A 15997-nucleotide genomic window follows, 5' to 3' on the forward strand; every position below is an offset into this window, starting at 1 on the left:
TGCAATAAGTATGGCAAGAACATAGAAGCCTTAAATTCAAAAACAGCTGGCAGTATACTTTCTTTTTTTCCGCAGTAAAGAAGTAGACTTGGCCTAGTTTTACGTAGATATTTAAACGTCATTAGATGTGAAAGTATACATATATATATTCAGGGTTGTGGAGGAGTTGGATGGTAAAAGTCCGACTCCTTTGATATTTTTGATTCCAAATTCGACTCCCGATTCCTTGACCCTTATGTGAAAATTTATTCTGCAAATCCATATACCAGCCTCCCACACCTATTCAGCATTTTATAATTACTTTTCATGTATATTATTTTTTATGTTAACATTAACTTGTATGATAAATATATTCACATATAAACTCAACCAACTTTATAGAATAAGTTAAGATAACAAAGGAATAAAAAATTTACAAAGAAATTTTATGATGCTATCAATTCAAAAGGGAATACAATATTTAAGGATAGGGAAACCCCTTTAGGCCATGGTTTTCAAAGCCAAACGCTTCTCATCAGAAGAGGGTAGTAAAGCTACATATACAGAAAATAATTTTTTTTTTAAAAGATAATATTGCCTTTATCGAAAGAGAATCAAAGGAAAAACAGAAAAAGGCTATAAAGGGCTATAGTAGCATCGGTTGCTTCTTATTGATGTAGACCTGTTTTTTTTTTGGTTTTTTTCAGATAAGATTGTAATTCCGGATTGATTCTGGAAAATCCAATTACCAAATTCCATTTGATTCAGGAACAGGATAACTTTCTGATTACAATCCGATTGTTATCTGATGTAACCCAGTGATCTCACGCAAAGAAAGAATTTTCATTGATCCTGTGTGATGCCACAACTAAAACAAAAACAGCTGTCCAGACAGGATTTGCAGTGATCCCAATGGACCGAAATGTCTTTAAGTAGAAGCATTGCAGTACAAAATATATATCTCCAAAAATAAAAGCAAAACCATACAAAAACTGCTAAATTGTGCAACTGGTAAAACTAAACAGGAAAACCATGTAAAACAAATAAATTTATTGGACTTAGGGAATTGAAGTCAGATAAAAAAAACTCTGACTCCAGCTAAAACCTCAAACTCCTTCTGACTCCGCAAGCCTGTATATATTATTATATTTAATTAATGCACCTACAATTAAGTCTTTTTGAAATAAATGGAAATAAACCCACCATACAATTATTTTCTCGTATTATATCCTGTAACTTTTTATCTATTTCAGATTATTCATAATTTGTCAATGTTGACATCATCTACAAAAAACTTATCATATGATGAAGCTAAGATTAATGCACAGAAGTCTAAAAAAGATATAAAACTGGTAATTTTGTTTTTAATATTTCTTCCAAAATTTTTATCAACACATCTTATTTTATTAGGTTGTTCTGAAAATAATTTCAAAGATATATTCGTTCATGTGGAGCTTATCAGTTTGCTTTTTCACCTTTTACCAATTTTTACTACAGGTGATTGGACACCATTGAAGTGCTAGAGACATTTCTCTCACACTTTAACATGGGTTTGGTTTAACAGTTTCTTTGAAACATTCATTGTCATGGCTGTCCTCTGCCTTTTTCATCTTAAAGGCTTTCATCATCATCATCATGATAAATTTTAAAGCCACTTTTGTGACATCACGTGTGAACCTTTTTTCTCATGTTCCGCTGTAGTGGCTGTTTTGAAAACATGACAGCTTGAATTTACGCACGAAAAGTATGTTTCTTTTTCATCTTTGTTATTAAGATTTTCTATGCTTCAAAATTGTATACTATAATAAACTATTGGAAATGTAGGTATACACAAATGAAGTATGTAAAAATTTTCCATAAAACTGTAAAAGTTAACCTAAATAAAATTTTAAATAGGAATGTATTTTTGAACAATTTCATAAGATCATTTTCTTTGTTTCTATATAATAATGGAAAAATATTGAATTTCTAGTAAAACAAATCATACTTATGTAATTGTCATGTTGTAAACTCTCCAAAAATTATGGAAACCAATGAGTTAGAAGAATAATTATTCATGAAAGACATTTGTAAAATCTAGTGATTTGGTTTCAAAATCTACTGATTTGAATTGGAGAGTAACAGCGGAGGTAATTAAGTTTTCAATTTCTCACTAATTCAATCAGCTATTTTTTATAAAAGATAAAAAAAAAATCAAACAGTTAAAAAAAGTTATTTTTTAAAAATTCACAAATTATGAATACTTTTTCTGCCTCATTGTTTTCTGTCATTTCTAAATATGTTACTATTTGCGACATGACAATTATGTTTTACTTGAAATTCAATATTTTTGTTATTGTAATATGTAAACGCCTCTTTGTCCATATTCCTTTTCAATTATATAAAACAATAATAAAGATGGCTTATCTCAATACTTTTACTGCATCACAAATCATGTGTCTTACTAAAATCTTGAATGTCCTGATTCAAATTTGAATTCAAAAAATATTTGGAATCATTTAACCTTGTTGACTACAAAGAAAAAAAATATTTTGTTTCATTTTTACTCCCAAATTGATTTTAATATTAAATCTTAGAAAATAAAATTGATTAAATGAAGAGAACTAATTTATCAACTTTTTGATAAACACTGTGATGAAAGATAAATGAAAATCTTATTGTGATCAGACATTTCCTTTCTTTTTTTTAGGGTCCTTTTGATGTTTGTCGACAAGTCTTTATTGGTGGTGAAGAAACTCGAAAAATGTCTATTGATGACAAATCTGATTTATTTTTCCATGATTACCAATTGAGTCCCTTATTTGTTCAAGAAAACTATCCAAGTGTACATCCTTATGCTGGCAGGTTTGTTACAACATTCTACATCCATTTTGTATTTCGACATTTTTTGTCAATATTTATGACATTTGTTTAAATTTATTAAATTCTAAACTAGAAATTTTAAAATAAAAATATCATAGGAGTTTTATTTATGTTTTTACCAAGTTTAAAATTTGATTTATTGCATAATATTGCAATTTTATTTGTTTTGGCTCATTCAAAATCAAGCTTTGAAAGCAAGTACAGTTAAATGAAGCCTTAAAAGAGTTGTACTTGCAAATATTACAAGCTATCTCCATGTGATGACAAATTTGCTTTAAAACTGATATCGAAGTTTATTAACATTATCTGCAAAAAACTTATCACATCCCAGTCAATCCATTACGCAATGGATTATGAAAACTGAGCTTGTACGTTACTTGTGCTCGGTAAAATGCATTTAATGGATTGTTGTCTACCAGCAGTTAAGTTTTACTTCTATAAAGAAAACAACATTCATTCTGAACTCTTATGCAGCATACAAAATTTGTGGCATGCTGCATGCATCTGTGGGGAATTGTTGACATTTTCCTGGTGGACTTGTGAAATATTTCTGTTCCATTTGATGGCATGACACTCTTCCGTGCCACTATTCATATAGAAGAGATGAACATTTTCTTTTGACACAAGCGGATCCATCTTGAACAATAATTGAAACTTCCAGAGAAGTAGTACATGTTGTTTCTAATTTCTGGAAGGAAAGCCACATTTCTGGATTATCAAAAGGAGTCAGGGGATGACAGCTATGTGCCAGCTTCTTCTCCAAACAAGAAATGAACTCTGCACTGCCAGATGTGAAGATAGATGTACGCAGGAAATTTTTTTTTTTCTTGCTCAATATATTGATTGATTGGGTATAAGTTTATTTTTACTTTGAAATCAGGTTATAATTCCATTAAAAATTGATATTTTGTCTAAAAAAGGTTGTCTTAGGCTTTTTAATGGTGTAATAAAAGTTTAAAAGATGAATATGTTTGGTCCACAAAATAAGTAATGATTAAAAATATGGCTGTTAGTAAGAGAAAAAAAAAACAAGTGCATATATGAGGGAGAAGAAAGTCATTTTTTATGAATCAAAAGTTTTCTACCCAAATTACTTGAAGTTTGGCACAAGCTTTGCTAATGTAATCAGGGCCTATAGATATTATAGCAATTAGCTGACTGCTCCAGTCCCACCTCACTTTTTTTTCTTTTTTACATAGGCATCAGCACTTATCAAGGCCAAGAGGCCACTCGAGGATAAGGGTTAAAGAGTGTACAGTAGAAATTGGACAATATAGTAATCGTTAGTAATGGAAATTCAGTAAAATTGTTAACAAGTGGAACGGCTAATAAAGAACTTGTTTACGTTAGACTTGAAGACAACCATATTGTAGACAGCTGGAAAGCAGGAAAACGGAAGACAATTCAACAGGCGTGCAGTTCTAAGAAGGAAGCTTTGTTCATGGAATCTACGTTTAGGTTTAGACACAGATAAAGAGTGGGGGAAATTATTAATAGTGTTTTCAGCTAAACGAGTGTTTCTTGTGAAAGTTTGACGAGGGGGGGGCATAGACTGAAGCTCATGCGAACACTTTCCATGAAAATAATGACAAATAACAGAGACAAACTCGCAACATCTCTTCTGTGAGATAGAGGTTGCAGGGAAGAGAAAAGGACATCTCCTACAAGGCTTCGAAGTCTATTTTGAACTCTATCAAGGCAGGACAAGTCTTTTTTAGCAGCTCCTGCCCAGATGTGGGAACAGTATTCCATCCTTGGACGTACCTGGTTCTTATATAGATAAAGAATTGCATCAGCAGTGAGATATCTACTGGATCGATAGAAGGATCCCACCATTTTTCCAGCGGCCTTGGCAACAGATTTGATGTACGTATTCCATTTAAGATCAGGAGTAAAGGTCAAGCCCAGAAGCTTGTCAAAACTTGAGGCCTCCTGAAGACGAGAGCCATTCATTTCAATTGATGCCAGATGGGGATCAGAACGTTGATGAGTAAAGAGAAAAGCTTTGTTTTAGATGCATTAAAAGTAACCAGCCACTCCTTTCCCCATTGTACCACGTGCTCAAGATCAGAGGAAAGAGAATTGGAGAGAACTTGGTCGTTTACTGTCTCAGATGTGCTTCCATAAATGGTAGTGTCATCAGCATAAATACTTGGTCTAGAGTTTAAATTTCCTTGGGCTAGCTACACAGATGAGGCATTGGGGTTCCACTCAAGCAACAGCATCGCAGGAGTAGTAAGGTGGCCAATTAAGATTATCTATATGATTAAATAACACCTAACCTGTCCCCACCGTAACCTCTCAAAAAGCTAATGACATTTTTCATGAATACACTGTATTATATAAAATGATCTATTAGATTGACGGGCTGTAAAAACTCAATCAATTAGTTTGTAGTTCTATATTCTTCCAATCAATCTACAATTGCTAAATGTATTAACAAACTTTTTTTTATAGGAAAAGCCCAAGTCATCATCTCTCTTTGTTAGCTCACACTGCAGAAAGCATTTGCGATGGAGATTTAGTTGAACAACTCATACGTCGACAACAGAACTGGGGACTTCTTCCTATGGAAGTATGTGACATTTTGTTTTTTGTTTAATTACACTTTTGTTATTTCAGAACTAATTAATCATACATATTATTCATTCTGACACCAACTATTTAACCTATTAATCATTCTTACACCAACTATTTAACCTATTAATCATTCTTACAACAACTATTTAACCTATTAATCATTCTTACAACAGCTATTCATATAGAAGAGATGAATATTTTCTTTTGACACAAGCGGATCCATCTTGAACAATAATTGAAACTTCCAGAGAAATAGTACATGTTGTTTCTAATTTCTGGAAGGAAAGCCACGTTTCTGGATTATCAAAACGAGTCAGGGGATGACAGCTATGTGCCAGCTTCTTCTCCAAACAAGAAATGAACTCTGCACTGCCAGATGTGAAGATAGATGTACGCAGGAAAAATATCAATGCATGATGTTGCCAAGCTAATCAAAAACTTTGATTCCAGTAAAGTAACTAGCCCTGACGGCATTTCAATTATAGTGCTGAAAAAGTTTCAATTAGAACTAGTGCCCATACTTACAAAGCTGTTAAGCATTGTCTTAAGGAGAATTGCTTCCCAACAACCTGCAAAATCTCATCAGTATGCCCTGTATTTAAAAACTCAGGTGATCGGTCATCTCCCTCTCAGTACAGACCAATAAGTCTCCTATGCGTTATGAGTAAGTTACTGGAATCTGTGTTAAATAGAGAAGTAGTCAACCACCTCAGCAAAAATAACCTTCTTAGTGACATGCAACATGATTTCCGTGCTAGATCTACAGCAGATGTGCTTACAATTATATCCCATAGGATTAGCGAATCTCGACAGAGGCTTCTTTTCTAGGATAAGTGCTCTTGACATCTCAAAGGCCTTTGATAGGATATGGCATAAAGATTTACAGCTATGAAATAGCTGGAAATCATTAAATCATTTCTCTCTTATAGGTTCATAAAAGTAGTGGTTGATAGGCAGAAATCAGAAGCTCATAGTATTAATGCTGGAGTCCCTCAGGGGTGCATACTGGATCCAACTCTCTTTCTGATCTACATCAATGATCTTAATCATTCTTGCAGTAACTAATTAACTAATTATTCGTTCTGAAACCAACTCATTCAGTAAAAAATGTTGTTACACAATACTTTTTTCTTAATTTTTGTTCAAATAAATTTTATTCTGCACTTCTAAACCAGTCTGGCCACAAACAAACAACATGCTTATGAAAACATGTCTAAAATTGATTGGTTTTCTATGACTAATTGATCTCCAGCAAATATATTGTTAGTTTAAGCATTTTTTGGTTTGTCTAAATTAAACAATTCTTATAAGGAAATTGTTATCTCTATGATTAAAACAAATATTTTCTATCAATTATAAAATTATTTTTTAATTATATTAAAATAGATAACTGGTATTGGATTGACTATTTCCCTATATGAGTTCATAATTAAAGGATACTCTAACTTAACATTTATTATGTTTATGAAATTATAAAAATAAGTTTTTTATTTGAATTTATATAATAAATATGTTTATGAAAGTATCAAAATAAAATTATTGGGGTTTGTTTTACTGTACACATAGATTCGAAAAAAAAAAAAAATAGTCAAAATACTGTTAGAAACCCACCGAATATATGTTAGCCTATGTCATGGTAACATATATTGAGCGAGTTTCTAACAGTATTTTGTCTGTTTTTTTATTTATAACTCATTTTCCCAAACTTACCGCCCCAAAGAGAGAGTCGGCTGCCATTTTAAATTTTCCAATACATCGGTAAACACTGTATGTTTTTCTAGCTGAATAAACATGTTACATTAAATATAAACACTAAAAACATATCCAGTTGGGTAGAAAAGTAACTTACCTTGCCTTTGATAACAATTATTTGTTATATATTTGTTTTGTGACAACTTTTTCGAATCTATGTGTACAGTAAAACAAACCCAATTATTGAAATCAAAATAAATTTTCAAGCATCATAAAAACGTATCCAATAGATAATATTTCCAAAATAGTTTAACATGATTTTAAAAAGAAAAATAATTCTTAAAAGAAAAATTAAAACGAATTTCAATAATTCTTAATTAAAATAAAACTAAAAGAAAACTTTTTAATGAAAAAAAAAGTAGAACAATTGGAAAAACTTAATAAAAAAAGAGTACATGCACAGAGGAGAACCAGACAACATACCACCAGAAATTTGTAAAGCATGGTGGAGCAGCCCTGAGAAATCAATTACTACAACTTTTTCACAACATCTGGACATCAACAGCAGACGTTCCCCAGGATTTCAAAGATGCCAACATTATGACGGTGTATAAGAGAAAAGGGGACAGGGTGGAATGGGGGAACTGTCGCAGGAAAGATTATGGCCAAAATTCTACAGTATCAACTACAGGCCTTGGCTGAAGACATTCTACCGGAGAGCCAATGTGGATTCAGGGCCAACAGATCCACACAAGATATGATCTTTGCCCTCCGACAATTACAGGAAAAGTCCATTGAACAACGTCAACCTCTCATTGTCACCTTTGTAGATTTTAGCAAGGCCTTTGACACAGTTGATAGAGACATGCTTTGGAAGTTACTTAGACGTTATGGTTGCCCACAGACCTTCACAAGAGTACTGCGCAGTTTCCATGATGATATGACTGCTCACGTTTGCATGGGCGACAGATGGTCAGACTCCTTTAGCGTTGGACACGGTGTCAAGCAAGGCTGTGTCCTCGCGCCAACTGTTTACAATCTTCCTTGCTGCTGTCCTGAATGCCTGAAGAACTCGGTGATCTCTACATCTGAACCAGAAGTAATGGTGACTTTTTCAACCTCAGATGTTTGAAGGCAAAAACCAGGACACATGAGTTAGTGATCAAGGAACTACTCTTTGCTGATGATTCAGCACTTGTGACCACAGCTCCCAAGCAATGCAAGACTTAGTGATAGCATTTGCCGAGGCATCCAAGAAATTTGGACTGACGATCAACATCAAGAAGACTGAAGTTTTGATTCAAGACACCCGTGACACAAAGATTAACCCCAGAGAAGTACTCCTGAATGGTACCTCATTGGTGGAAGTTGAACAGCTCACCTACCTGGGCAGTACCATTACGAACACTGGAAAAATTGATGAAGAACTGTCAAAACGGATCCAAGCGGCTACATCAGCCTTCGGAAAATTGAGAGATCATCTGTGGAAATAGAGAGGAATCAGATTAAAGATCAAGGTGAAAGTGTACAGAGCTATTGTCCTACCATCACTCCTGCACAGCTCAGAAACCTGGACTCTCTACAGACGCCACTTGAAGAGATGGTACAACAAAGGCAACTCATCTAATGGGTATCTTTTGGAAAGACCATGTATCGAATTTTGAAGTACTAGAAAAGACTAAAATGCCCAGTGCTGAAGAAATAATGGTAACAAACCAACTGAGATGGACAGGACGTCATGCGCATGTCGGACAACAGACTACCAAAAGCAGTTTTCTTTGGTGAGCTCAAACAAGCTACACGATACTGCGCTATAAAGACGTGTTCAAGAGACATTTGAAAAACACAAACCAACTCGACGACTGGAGAAGAAAAGCTGAACATTGGATAGTTTGGAGAAGTGTTGTATCAGGCGCAGCCGATGCCATTAGAGATCAAAGCATTGCTGTTAGGGAAGCAAAAAGAGCGTGACTATGGGCGCCACTACCCCGATTTCCTGTTATCAGGTGTCACATCTGCGGCTGGGGTTTCAGAGCTCCGATTGCACTCACATCGCACCTTCAACACAACCGCTAACCAACCTCCGTGTCATCATCAAAATCAATGGACTACTCGAGAGAGACATGCACAGAGGAGATATAAACATTAGAGAAAAAAAAAACGAAGGAAATAATTTGCTTTGTCATCGCTTCCAGTAGCGCTACATTGGAAGTTAAGTACACTCGCTGACTATTACCAAAACTTAAAAAAAAAAAAAAAAAAAAAAAAAAAGACTTTTAAATTTTGAGTTATTTTATAATGTCAGCAGGTGAGAAGGAAGGAAGAAGACAGTCACTTGCAAATTGTAGGGTTTCCTCTCCCCATTCTCGCTTTCCTGTTCATGCCAAAGAAAAAGAGACTGGTGTTCACATGTTCATAAATTATTAAGTAATTAACAAAATTACTTTCTAAAGTTTTTTTTTTTTTTTTTTTTTTTTTTTTTTCTGAAAATTTTGTAAAAATGTTTTAAAATCTGCCATAACAGAAGACTCTCAAAGGCAAAGACTTCAAATCTTTGAATAACATAAAAAAGAACCTTGATGAGTTTGGGTTGGCATGAAACCACAACAATTCTAGAAAAATAGAATTTTCAAGTTGAAGTAAGGATAAATTGTTCATATTTGGTTGATATGTGGCATTTTTTTATTTTTTTTTATTTGGTTGATATGTGGCATATTTGTTTATTTGGTTGATATGTGGCATATTTTTTTATTTGGTTGACATGTGGCATATTTTTTTATTTGGTTGACATGTGGCATATTTTTTTATTTGGTTGACATGTGGCATATTTTTTCATTTGGTTGACATGTGGCATATTTTTTTATTTGGTTGACATGTGGCATATTTTTTTATTTGGTTGACATGTGGCATATTTTTTTATTTGGTTGATATGTGGCATATTTTTTTATTTGGTTGATATGTGGCATATTTTTTTATTTGGTTGATATGTGGCATATTTTTTTATTTGGTTGATATGTGGCATATTCTTTTATTTATATATTTACTTCGAAGAACATTGTCATTGGCATGTAAGGTGCTACCGTAAATTAGGGACTAGATTGGTTGGAGCATAGTAAGTGGGGTGCAGAGTGCAATGAGATGCTTGTTCACAGTACATTTAAATTTTTGCATGTTGGTGCAAATAGGGAACAGAGAGGGTATTCCAGAAGCAAGCAGTTTAAGGAAAAAAGCTATTAGAGTAGAAATCTTTCCTGTATCAATACTGAACGGGTGAAAATTGCTGATTATCAGGTTGATCATGGCTATTTACATTAATTATATTTTTTAACTTTGAAATTCGACAACACAACCTTTCCAAACAACTTGATAGTAATACAAACATTTCAAAACATATTTACATGTCACTGCCGCAATATTATCTTCATTTTGTTCTTGGTTTAGGATTTTGCAAATGTTATTCTTGCTGCTTTATTAAATCGTTTTCTTGTAATTTATGAAAATAAAAATGGATTTAATTTTTGGGAGGAGAAAAAAATGAAACTTTTTTGTGGGAGGAAGATGGGACACTTTATTTTTTAAACTTCAAAAGGTTGCAGAAAATTCATGACTGAAAACAAAATGGATGCCAAAATTTTTTAAAATGTTATTTGAAGAATTATTTCCTTATGAGAAAATAATTCTTCAAATAAGTTTTAAATAAATTTTTAAAGTGTTTAATTAGCTTATCTTCCAGTCTAAAACATTGTCATTGTTGACAGCAAAGAAATATTAATAAAGTGATAAAGCCTATTTCGTATCCTTTTCTTCTTACTGATGTGATCGTCTTCTTTCTAGGCCATGTACGCCAGTGTTTTACCTGGAGAATATATGAGAGGTAATGTCAGTCATATGGTTTCCTTCCCAAAATGGTTGGGGAAGTTCTCTTCAAGAAATAAAAATGAACGTATTTTGCAAGAACTCAGCTCACATATGCGGTTATGGTAAGGAATTTTTTCATTTGTCTTACATTTTAATGTTCTTAGGAGGATTTTTTTTTTTTGTTATTTAAAAACATTTTAAAAAATATAATTGAAGTTCAGTTTAAGAACTAGTAATTTAACATTTACATTTCAAGCAAAAAAATCTTAGGTGCTTATTCAAATTGGCACTTATAATGATAAACAAAAATGAACAAAAACTTTTATATTGTACCTATTTGTCATGGAATGAAGATTTTATATTCCAAAAATCACAAAAATTGATCAAGTAGGTTTTTTTTTTATTTACGAAAAGTAAATTTGCCATTTTTTACCGATAAATGACAGACGATGCAATGTTTCTCTAGAGAACATAAGGGGAGGTAATCAGTGATTGTTTTTGCAGTTTCCATTTGCATTAGGGTTGTCCTTCCTTGTCCACTGATTCATTGATTTCATTTTTTTTTTTTTTTTTTTTTCATTCTCATTGAAACAGTAAAAATATATATATTTTTTTTTTTTTTAATAAAAATAAAACTACTTTATTAAATTACGTGATTTAAAAAAAAAAAATTAATTTTCATCTTTCCATGACTGGTATGTACATCATACAGCCATTTTTGTATTTTAATTTTTAATGCCACCATAAGTCCCAATCTGAATAAGCATCAGAATTTGAATATTAACTTTGCTGCAAACAGGTACCAATCCAGAGAACATTCTGTATTTCTGTAACTAAAGACTCCTATAGCCATAAAAAAAAGAAGTACTGTTCTTCCTTTCTGCAAATCAAGTGATCTGCTCAAGAATTTTAAATGCTGTTTCTTTTTCTTTAATACGGTTGTGATGAGCGGACTTACAGTAAAACAGAATCAAAGTCTTTAATCTGCTTGTGCAGCATTACATTGAACCAGTCTTAAAAGAAAGTCTCTTAGTATCCGGTTTTAAACTAATTTAAATTATTTTGATGTATGTATAATTTAAAAATTATATTTAAAGATTACTTTAAAAAAGCAATTTTTTTTTTTTTTCAGCATTTCTAGTGACAAGCGTGGCTTTAATCTGGATTACCTCCCTTGTTTACGTCAACATTTAATCAAACCTCTTAAAGACCTGGAAAAAGATGGAGTTCCTCAAGTCATTAAGTTGATGGATGAGTATGACATCATTAAAGAAGATTATGACAATATAATGGAATTCACGAAATGGCCTAACACCTTAGATCATTCAAAGATGCTCAGCTCTTCTGTACGATTATTTAAACATTTCATAATCCTCATTGCCATTTTGAATATTTTTTGTTTTTTTATAGAAATTCTAATATCAATTCGTTTTATTTTTTTTGCTAAAATAAATTTTCCCTCTCTAAAATATTTTAGACAAAGGCAGCATTTACACGTGCCTACAACAAAGAATCCCATATGACTCCTTATTCTACTGGAACACTGAGTAAAAAACGGAATAAATCAACACCTGCTTTAGATGATTTCTTTGAAGAAGAAGATGACAATGAAGAGGATGACGATATTGATAGCATGATTAAGGTAAATATTTGAAGTTTTTACTATTTACATGTTTATTCGAAAATATAAGAAAAATAACTTATTTTGATTTCTACAATTGATTTAATTGTAGAAATTTTAGTTTAGAGCAGTAGTCGCCAACTCTTGGCAATAAAATATTCAAATTACAGAAAATTTGTAATACCAACATTAACAGTTGATTATCATCTGAGAAAAATTTAGAAATAATAAAATATATCAATATATATATATATATATATATATATATATATATATATTTAAATAAATGTTTAGAGGTACAGAATTTATATATAGTTTTGAAAATAATAAGCGGAAGTTTCCCAAGAGCTCTTTCGGCTATCATCTCGTCAGGAGAAAATCGATAGCGTACAAAATAATATTGTGTCGAAAAATAAAGAGTTCTAATGGGGAACTTATTAAATGTGCCAAAAGTACGGGGACACTAAAATAAATTCATTAATGTTTAAAAACAATTAAAATATTGGCACAACGAGGGAGGGAAAAAAAAAAAAAGTGGGAGAAAAAATTCAAAGTTCCCCAAAGAGAAACAATGCGTTGGATGTTTCTTTTTGCTGGCACAAAGAAGGTTGACGCACCGCAATAGAGACAGACTCCAAAATCTTTATATGGTTTTTGGAGTCCGCTCTATATAGCACCTCGAACCAATCTATTTTATATCTATCGGCACAGCACGGGTTGTCAACCAAATGCTGGCCAATAGCAGAGTCCAAGGCTGCAGAAGGAGGGAGACTACCAGACCCCATCCTCCCTTGTCTGATCTTCGATGGAACATGCTGGTTTATACGAGTCAAAAGGTGCAAGGATGTTCGCCCAACATAACCAGCATCGCACTGGCATTTAAATTGATATACAATATTGCTATTTTGGATGTAAGGCAAACTATCCTTGCGAAAAAACAGAAAAGCAGGTCTCGTAGTATATACCAAACGCAAAGACACAGAATTAATTGCTTCTTTTTTTTTTTTTTTTTTTTTCTTCCCTCGTTGTACCAATATTTTAATCGTTTTTAAACGTTTATGAATTTATTTTAGTGTCCCCATACTTTTGGCACATTTAATAAGTTCCCCATTAGAAATCTTTATTTTTCGACACAATATTATTTTGTACGCTATCGATTTTCTCCTGACGAGATGATAGCCGAAAGAGCTCTCGAGAAACTTCCGCTTATTATTTTCAAAACTATATATATATATATATATATATATATATGACCTTGTATGTCGGAGAACAGTCTCTACACTCTGTCAATTTTGGGTTTACAGACTTGGAATTTGGACCTGTGAAAAAAAATTACTTTGGTTTGTAGCCAGTAAAAATAGCTGTTAAGTGGTCAAAATTGAAAATAAAAACTGAGACTTGGCAGGCATAAGTCAATTAAAACTATTATTCCTATGCATGCGCAAATATACATTTATATTTGTAACATTATTTTTCAAGTTTTTATATACATATCCACTTGGATCAAATAATAAAAAATAAGGCTGGAGAGTTATGTTTTGGTTTCAATTCTAATTTTTTTTTTTAAATCACTACGATATATTGGGTGCAAGATAATAAGCAAAAGAGAATTGGCTCTATAATAATACGAAATCTAGGTAACTTATAATATATTTACGTGTATTTAATGACCAGATAACACCGAGGCTGCCTGCTAGTATCAAAATACAACTTGCTTTAATTATGACATCATCTGCCAATGAGGATTATCTTTAGGAGGAGGCTCATCTGTGTATTTCCACTACTTACCGACATTATAATATCCTAACTGTAAAATTTAACGAATACAATGTTGATATTGAGACGTCAGGTTTTATGATGGTGAGCATGGAATGTTCATGATGAGATAATTAGGAAATGAACTAAATTCAAGATAATTGAAGATAATTAAGCAATGAATAGTCAAATTTTATATATAAATATATATATTATAAATAGGTTAAAAATCAAAGTAAACAATGTTACCTTTTCTCATGTAGAAAAATTTTAACCATCTTTACATAGTGATCAATAGTCTTTAAAATCCAATTACTAAATATTTTTCTGACATTTGTTCTTGTGTTCTTTTTATCATTTCTTTTCTCTCATTTGTTCACATTTAACATCTCCAATAACTCTTATGTGTCCATCCATAACCAAAAAGCAAAAAATCACCAAAAATAAAAATGATTGCTTCAATTTCCTTTTTCTCTTTCGTTTTCTTCCACTTTATAAGATCATTCTCCTTTTAGCACTTTTACTCCCATGAAGTCAGGAAAGAAGGAATGAACCATCAGCTAAAGTTCAGTCTTTCACTTTCGCTACTCTTCACAAATCCCCTCTTTCTCTCTCATACACACAGGATCACAATACAAGCATCCTGTTCATTTTTTTCCTCTTTACCAAGAATTTTCTTTTGATTTCAATTTCAAGTGATATTAATTAATATCAATGATATTTTTTTGTTTGAAACCAACATTTAAGTGTTGAATTCTTTCCACATAACAACAGCTATTAAAATATGATTAATCTTATTTTTAATAAAAAGAATTATTTATAGGAATAAAGTTATAATATTGTAATATTATAACTTATGTTGGATTGACTTATCCGTCGGTGACACATTAGCTTTTTTCAGAGCTCTCTTGAATGTGTCAACGAATTTCTCTGTTTGTCCATTACTTCTTGGGTGTTATGGCGGAATGGTTATATGCTCGATTAGATGATCATCGCAAAAATGTTTAAATTCGGTAGACATAAATTGTGTTCCATTGTCTGTAACAATGCAGTCTACTACTCCAAACCTAGCGAACAGTTCATACAGAAAGTTGATAGTTACCTTAGATGTCGGATTCTTACATTTTAATACTTCCGGCCATTTAGATAGGCTGTCTGTCTACAATGAGATAGTAGAACCCATCTAGCGGTCCTGCAAAATCAAAATGAATCCTAGATCAAGGTCGGTCCGGTTTTGCCCACGATCTGAATTGAGTCGAAGAAGCTTTCATAGCTAATGCGCATCCTCTACACTCCCTGATTTTTCCTTCTATATCCTTATCCATGTTTGGCCAATAAACGAAAAAGCGCATAAGGATTTTCATTCTTGATATACCTGGATGTTTTACATGGAATTCCTTCAGCATTCTTTTTTGTAATGTTGCAGGATTACAACCCTGTCGCTATATAACAGGACGTTATCGCAAACTGAATACATTTCTTCATCCAGTTTGTTATTGTTGATCCTTTCTTTCGTGCATATAATAAATTCGTCCACCTCTGCCTTACTCTTAAGCATTACTGGAAGTTCTCTTATTGTGTCACATAACATATTTTTTGCTTCAATTTCCGCTTGAATGGCTGCTATTACCATATCCTCCAATGATTCTG

At 32.4% G+C, this 15997-nt stretch overlaps 1 protein-coding gene across 3 annotated transcripts in view; it reads left to right on the forward strand.

Annotated features, from left to right (window-relative positions):
- The window catches only part of LOC145293818 (replication factor C subunit 1-like), a 279301-nt gene that overhangs the window by 250755 nt on the left and 12549 nt on the right, over positions 1-15997 (forward strand). For all 3 annotated transcript variants that reach the window (XM_080140442.1, XM_080140441.1, XM_080140443.1), the window contains exons 18-23: positions 1233-1331; positions 2669-2823; positions 5299-5416; positions 10948-11093; positions 12104-12317; positions 12449-12613. In XM_080140442.1, the coding sequence (XP_079996568.1) occupies positions 1233-1331; positions 2669-2823; positions 5299-5416; positions 10948-11093; positions 12104-12317; positions 12449-12613 (897 nt within the window). The remainder of the gene's footprint in view (positions 1-1232; positions 1332-2668; positions 2824-5298; positions 5417-10947; positions 11094-12103; positions 12318-12448; positions 12614-15997) is intronic.

The sequence above is a fragment of the Euprymna scolopes genome, chromosome 15, assembly GCF_053919585.1.
Source record: "Euprymna scolopes isolate OS-2025 chromosome 15, ASM5391958v1, whole genome shotgun sequence".
Taxonomy (NCBI): domain Eukaryota; kingdom Metazoa; phylum Mollusca; class Cephalopoda; order Sepiida; family Sepiolidae; genus Euprymna; species Euprymna scolopes.